The sequence below is a fragment of the Podarcis erhardii genome, assembly GCF_964252035.2.
Source record: "Podarcis erhardii genome assembly, chromosome: 8".
In the NCBI taxonomy this organism is placed as follows: domain Eukaryota; kingdom Metazoa; phylum Chordata; class Lepidosauria; order Squamata; family Lacertidae; genus Podarcis; species Podarcis erhardii.
In genome coordinates this window covers 30,736,400-30,743,163 of record NC_138499.1, presented here as the reverse complement: position 1 = coordinate 30,743,163, position 6,764 = coordinate 30,736,400, and the positions used below count along the sequence as shown (strand labels likewise).

The window sequence follows — 6,764 nt, the reverse complement described above, 5'->3', positions numbered from 1 at the left end:
GTAACATATGGAATTCATGTTCAAGCTCTCCTAATAAATAACACCAAGAGAGATCAGTTGTCTTTGGCTCAGAGCATTTCCGATCTGACAAGCAACCTCTCATTATTGGTTGGTATGCAGAATATGCTAAAACATGTCTCCATTCCAAGCATGTTATTTTTAAAGGCATCTTATTACCCAGAACGTGCTGTGAGAAATATGTTATGGCTGTAGCTTATTTTAGAGTCAAAATTACCCTTGATAACTGGGCTGGACTTAAATCCAGTTTACTCTTTTACTTACCAGAAATACTGAAGAGAAGATCAAGAGTAGCTACACGGGACATTTCAAATAGTCTGGTCTTAAAGGTGGAAGAAATAATTTATATACAGTGGTACCTCTGGTTACGTACTTAATTTGTTCCGGAGGTCTGTTCTTAACTTGAAACTGTTCTTAACCTGAAGCACCACTTTAGCTAATGGGGCCTCCTCCTGCTGCCGTGCCGCCGGAGCACGATTTCTGAAGCAAAGTTCTTAACCCGAGGTACTATTTCTGGGTTAGCGGAGTCTGTAACCTGAAGCGTATGTAACCCGAGGTACGACTGTACTCTGCTACGCTTCTAGTTAAGACTTGTTGTAATTCTATGAAAGACAGGTTTAATGGGATTCAAGATACGAGTCACAAATGCATTATGAACTTACAAATGCATTATGAACACATCACTGAAATGACTGGAAGTGTTGAATAATTCCTTTTAAAAGTTGCATATACTGAATTTCTCCTGACTTATCATGGAGACCAAAATACACATTACATTTAAAATATTGTGAATAAAATGTGCTTACACTAGCAGCTTTTATTCTGAAGGAAAGATGAGCTGATTTGGAAAGTGCTTCTGCACCAGTTTCCTGCTGACCTCCCTCCACCCCCGCTGCTATGTGCAAACAGCAAGTTTGTGGTCAAGTAGTAGTTGGGGGTGGTAGTGTGCATTGGCCTTCAGAATGTAGCCAGTTGGTTGTCACTCTGGAAGCTTCAGAGTTTAAGACATTCAACAGTTCACTCTTTAATCAGAAAACTTCATATTTCATCTGTCATGAATTTGTGTCGCTGTTTTGTCATATAATCAGACACGGTGAAATATACCTCTTTCTTGGATTAAATATGAATACAAAATAGAATTAATATAAACAATTAATAGTATGGAGACAACAGAAGGGAAATAGATATTACAGAACCAAATTTGCTAAGATGGTTTCTTTTTAATTTATATTTACTTGCATCAATTAGGCAACAGAAGTGGAAGAATGGTTTCAACATTTTAATTCAATTCAAATCTTTATTGCTTAGCCAAGCCATCACAAAAAAACTAAAAGTGCTGAACAAATCAAATAACTACCTAGATTTGCTAAAATGTAGTCAGGAGTGAATCTATATTGAGGGTTTTTGGGAGGGGAAATAGCATTTGCTATTTTTGTCTATTTTCTTTGCTTTCCACAAGTCCCAAGAGTACTGCATCAGCTTCCAGTAAAGTTGTGTCTGTTTTGGCTCCCAAGAATCTAGATGAAAGTTCAAGGTCAGTAAGTCTCAGCCGGACTTTGGATCCCTTCTGATATTTCCTGGTGAGAAAAAGGAAAAAATGTTCAGCACTGTTTGTACTTACATCTTCTCAAATAAGGCATTTTAAATTTGGCAATAATGTGACTGTGTTGAATTCTTTCATTTACTGTAAGATATAGGGATGCAGGTGGCGCTGTGGGTTAAACCACAGAGCCTAGGACTTGCCGATCAGAAAGTCGGCGGTTTGAATCCCCGCGACAGGGTGAGCTCCCGTTGCTCAGTCCCTGCTCCTGCCCACCTAGCAGTTCGAAAGCACGGCAAAGTACAAGTAGATAAATAGGTACCGCTCCAGCGGGAAGGTAAATGGCGTTTCCGTGCGCTGCTCTGGTTCACCAAAAGCGGCTTAGTCATGCTGGCCACATGACCCGGAAGCTGTACGCTGGCTCCCTTGGCCAATAAAGCGAGATGAGCACCACGACCCCTAATGGTCAGGGTCCCTTTACCTTATCCTTTGTGATCTTCAATAAGCTGCTTCAAATGAAAAGCTATTTTGTTGTGGTGCTTGTCACCAAAGGTACAGATCCTCATGGAGCCTCATGTTTTTTATATAGTTTGACAATAAAACAAACATCAAATCACAGAACACACCTGTGGCCTATAATCTGAGAGGACCCCTCATAAAAATTATGAGGGTCCTTAAGGATCCATGCTTTCGATTCATGTTTTTGTGTTGTGATAGCACTAGAAAGTACCAGCGCCATAATTTTAGGGTTCAGTCGATGGAGACATGAGATCTGTGATTTGATGGTGGTTTGAGAGAGGGGGGAACTATGGAGAAAATATCCAATTTCAAGAGTTTCCATTTAACTTAGTCTGGCTTGTGTGTGTGTGTGTGCATCTCTCTCCTGTCTGCTGCAGTACCTTCCTGGTCACCTTGTAGCACTGGTAACAGTAACAAGGAGCTATACAATTGAAGGCTATATTGCATGGGTAGGCAAACTAAGGCCCGGGGGCCAGATCCGGCCCAATCGCCTTCTAAATCTGGCCCACATATGGTCAGGGAATCAGTGTGTTTTTACAGGAGTAGAATGTGTACTTTTATTTAAAATGCATCTCTGGGTTATTTGTGGGGCATAGGAATTTGTTCTCCCCCAACCAAATATAGTCCAGCTCCCCACATGGTCTGAGGGACAGTGGACTGGCCCCCTGCTGAAAAAGTTTGCTGACCCCTGATATTTTGATCAGTCAATGCAAGCTATATCTGGAAACATTCTATTGTTATCCTAGGTTCTGCCACCACCAAGTTCCTCTATGGTTACAAGAAAGGAGAAATCTCATCATTAAAAGATTGAAATGGCAAATAAGGTATAACATGTGAAAAGTTCAGTTCTGACTTCCAGTTGCACTTTCCCTCGCTTAATTTTTTTGCGATAGTCGGAGTCAAACAAATATTAGTTTTCGCCTTAAAGACTCTCATTTACTATGCACCCAAAGGAGCCTGCTTGTCTGAGCAGGATAGAAAGAGAGCAATTAAATCTGATTTTGCAATTCTGCATGAGGGGGTGATTTGAAAGCTTTTCACTTGGAGATTTTTATTTTTACTTTTTTACATTTCCCCCATAGGCATTCCTTAGCATGTGCCAATTCTTTCTAGAAATTGCTTTGCTTTCTTAGAAGGAATTCTCTGTGCTAAGGCTTTGACATGATGAATGCAAAGCACACTGAAGCAAAGAGACCCATCATCTGTTTGGGTATGGATTCATGCTAGAAAAAAAACTTACTGGTACTTTTTTATAACTGGAGCTTCCTGGCTATTACATACACCTCATCCCACTAACACCTGCCATAGCCTTGAAATTAGGAATGAACCTAATTAGTGAGAGAACTCTCACTACAACTAGTTGGAAGAACTAGTTGTTAGTTACTGTTGCAAGCCAAGCCACTATAAAAATTTTGTTTTGTTTTGCCGATCATCAGGGCTTCCAATACAGTTATACAGTACAGTTGAATTTATAACGTAGTATTCAAAGCCTAAAACAACTGTCATAAGCAGGCCACAATGGAGTCTCCAGTATAGGGGTAGCCTATGTATCGCTCTCTACACATTGTGGGCTATACTGTTGAGCAGCTCCATCCCGCATGGCTAATGGTCGGTGATGATGGGAGATGAAGTTCCCAACACCTGGAGAGTTCCACACTGGTTCAGGAAAATTCAATATACAAGTCAAGATGTGTGCTATCACAGGATGTTTTGGTCTCTCTCCCCAATCCAGATAAACGGCCAGAACACACTTCAGTTGGATTTCCTGTGATGAGATATTCTGATTTTTAGGACAGCTGAGAATAAATAATAATTATTGCAGAATTGTTTATTTTCTATGAACAGCTTTTTGTATGGTAGAAAGGGGGTGGGTTTGCATTATACACATCATTTTCATTCAAATGTACACAAAGCCAATCTCCTTCCCAAAGTACTGGACAAAATAATACCATTTAAAAAAGAAAGGCCCATGTGGGATTCAGAAAATTACAGATTTGCTAATCTAAGTGCTATAAAACAGGCACACCATTGAAAACATTAAAAATAAAAGAACTAACTGTATAAAAGAACAAGCCGTATGAAAGAAAAATCTGCATGGCTTCTGCAGTAGGTCACTTTTGACAGGTTGGCAGATCCACACTAACTTGACACCATTTGGCATCAGGTGAATCTGTGCCCACCAGAAAGCAGGGGAGCCTGCATTGGGTGCTATATTTAAAAAGCTTTCAGCAGGGATTGACTTCAGCCAGGAGCTCCTGAGTGGAACCAATCTTAGCAGTGCTTAGACTCAGCACCAGATTTAAATAGCACTGAATGTAAGCCCTGATGTGAAGAAACAATCAGGAATGCACACCTGCTGCTGCAGCTTTAACCTGTCTCACACCTGATGCCATTTGATGACAGGTAGTGGGATGGCTGGTTGAACATTTTGCCCACGGACCAGAGGTTTCCCTTCCCTGGCATAGGGTGATAGCAAACAAAATCTTACTCGAGTAGATCCACTAAAACCAATGTTCCTAAGACAATTGATTTCAATTGTTCTGAGAGTATGACTAATATCAATAAAAAATAAATTTATTTTAAAAATACATAAGTAAAGCATTCTAGGCTGCAAACTCTCTTTTAATAAAAAATTTTCCAACAATAATCTGTATACTGTTGCTGCTGCCCATTGAAAAAGTTGTGTGCTGTAGAATGTTGCATCTAGAGAGATTTTTTTCCAGGGGATGGGGGTGGGGAATCACCTTTCTCTTCTTTTTTAAGGCATATCTGCCTCCCTGTGGGACTTATATACATTTCCTTTCAAATCAAAGATGAAATCTGTAACCTTTTCATTGTGGCAAAACGCAGAAGAATTTGACAACTGAAACTCAGGAAAAGTAACTCCTGTCATCGCAAAACTTGTATCGCATGTGATTATGTCATAAAAAATAGTTAATGCCAGTCACCTTTCAAGGCAGTATTATAGAATTTATCACTTAATTTGAGATGAAACGCCATCTCAAAAGGACAGTGACAGGAGATAACTGTCTCTTTCCTTCAGACTGTCTGAAGTACCTGCACATCTATGCATAACATCAAAATAACTCTTCCTTGCTCTCCCAGCCATATGTTTCCAGTACCATAAGGTTTACATACTTTTCAAGCATCAGGGCTTGAATAGCAAAAAGGCAGAAACAAGCAAGCACACATGCCAAGAGCCCTTAAATGTCACAACAGCCCGCTTACATCAAGACATCTTTCTGTACCCCATATTATCTTCTGGTTCTGGAGGGTGAAGTTGCAAAATGCTAAAAAATAATGGGCCGAACCATAATTCTCCCCATAGCAGCCAGTGTGTGCAAGCAGATATGTAACAATATGCCAACCTTTCCCAGTGTAAGATCTGTGAAACTTGAAAATATTTCACTGAATCCAAGGGTATGTTTTGCCTCTCATTACTATTTAACAATAATGATGTGGGAAACATTTTATTTGTTACCACTCTGAATGTAATAATATTTCAGTTGGATGAAAAACAATGCAAGTTGCTTTGTGTGTTCTTTCAAACTGTTTTTAAACCTATTTTTAGTTGTTTTATTGTATATCTTATTGTAAGTACCTTGAGAATAATAAAGCACAACTTCACAATGAGAATGTAAGGCAACAAGACATCAAGCTGCCGTTTTACAAATGTTTTAGAATTTCATGCAGTTTTCTTTTTTTTTTAATGTAACTAGCTACTGTATTTCATTAGCCAAGTCTGTGGATTGTCTGTTCTTAAAAGTCCCATTCTGAGGTAGCGTAATGATTACTGCAGTGGTTTGCACCTTGAAAAGAAAAAGAATGACATGCTATCTGAGGTACAGAACTGACAAGAGGAGTCTGTATTCTGCAGTGTAGTTCAAGGCTGCTGTTAAGCTGAAATTTCAGCAAATGAATGGGTTTGTTCCTCAGCATCTCTCACACTTGAATTTCAACAGAATCAGGTCTCACACAAGGGAGCATAGTGATGATAGGGACTCCCACCAATGATATGGCTCAGCTTCCTTTGGTCATGTAAGTTCAGAGCTATGTTGGTGCTCCCAGAGGCTCAGGTTACAACAGACTACTTTCCTGATACAGGAAGCTGGGCTACCAGCAGCATACAACAATAGTCTGTCAACATTTGCATTGGTTCCCTATTTATCTTGTCTTTTAGGTTCAAATCAAGAGCTATTTTTGACCCACACAACCCAAAAATTGTTATGGTCCAAATACATAAGACTGCACATTCCTGTACTGTATTAAGCAAGATGCATTTCTGCCACACACACTCCTAAACACTGTTAAGTCCTTTCTATTTCAACTTTTTCAGCGACAATGGTGAATCCAGCAGGTTGACAGTTTCAAAGTTTGAGGTTTTAAGCTTTCTTACATTGCATTTAAAATTGGGATTCGTGGTTACATCCAATGTTGCATGTGCAGAAGGCAGCTCATGCAAGCAACCTTGCCCTTCTCACCCCCACCCCCCTGAAAAGCTTTCCCAAGGGCCCAAAGACCTAGTGAACATTGTGAGCTGCATTTTGCAGGGCTTCATGTGAGGTGGGAGGAATCTTGCACCACACAAACAAAGCTCCTAGTTTCTCCTTCCACTACAGCCCTGTAGAACAAAACCCACAGTTGTCTGGTAGGTCCTCTATCCAACTTTCTGGAGAGGGTACAGGTA

At 40.0% G+C, this 6,764-nt stretch overlaps 1 protein-coding gene across 1 annotated transcript in view; it reads right to left on the bottom strand.

Moving 5' to 3' along the window:
• Positions 1 to 1,295: 1,295 nt before the first annotated feature.
• Positions 1,296 to 6,764, bottom strand: part of MRPS28 (mitochondrial ribosomal protein S28) — a 31,732-nt gene continuing 26,263 nt past the window's right edge. Inside the window, exon 3 of the mRNA XM_081874864.1 lies at positions 1,296 to 1,595. Within this exon, the coding sequence (XP_081730990.1) occupies positions 1,445 to 1,595 (151 nt within the window). The 3' untranslated portion in view covers positions 1,296 to 1,444. The remainder of the gene's footprint in view (positions 1,596 to 6,764) is intronic.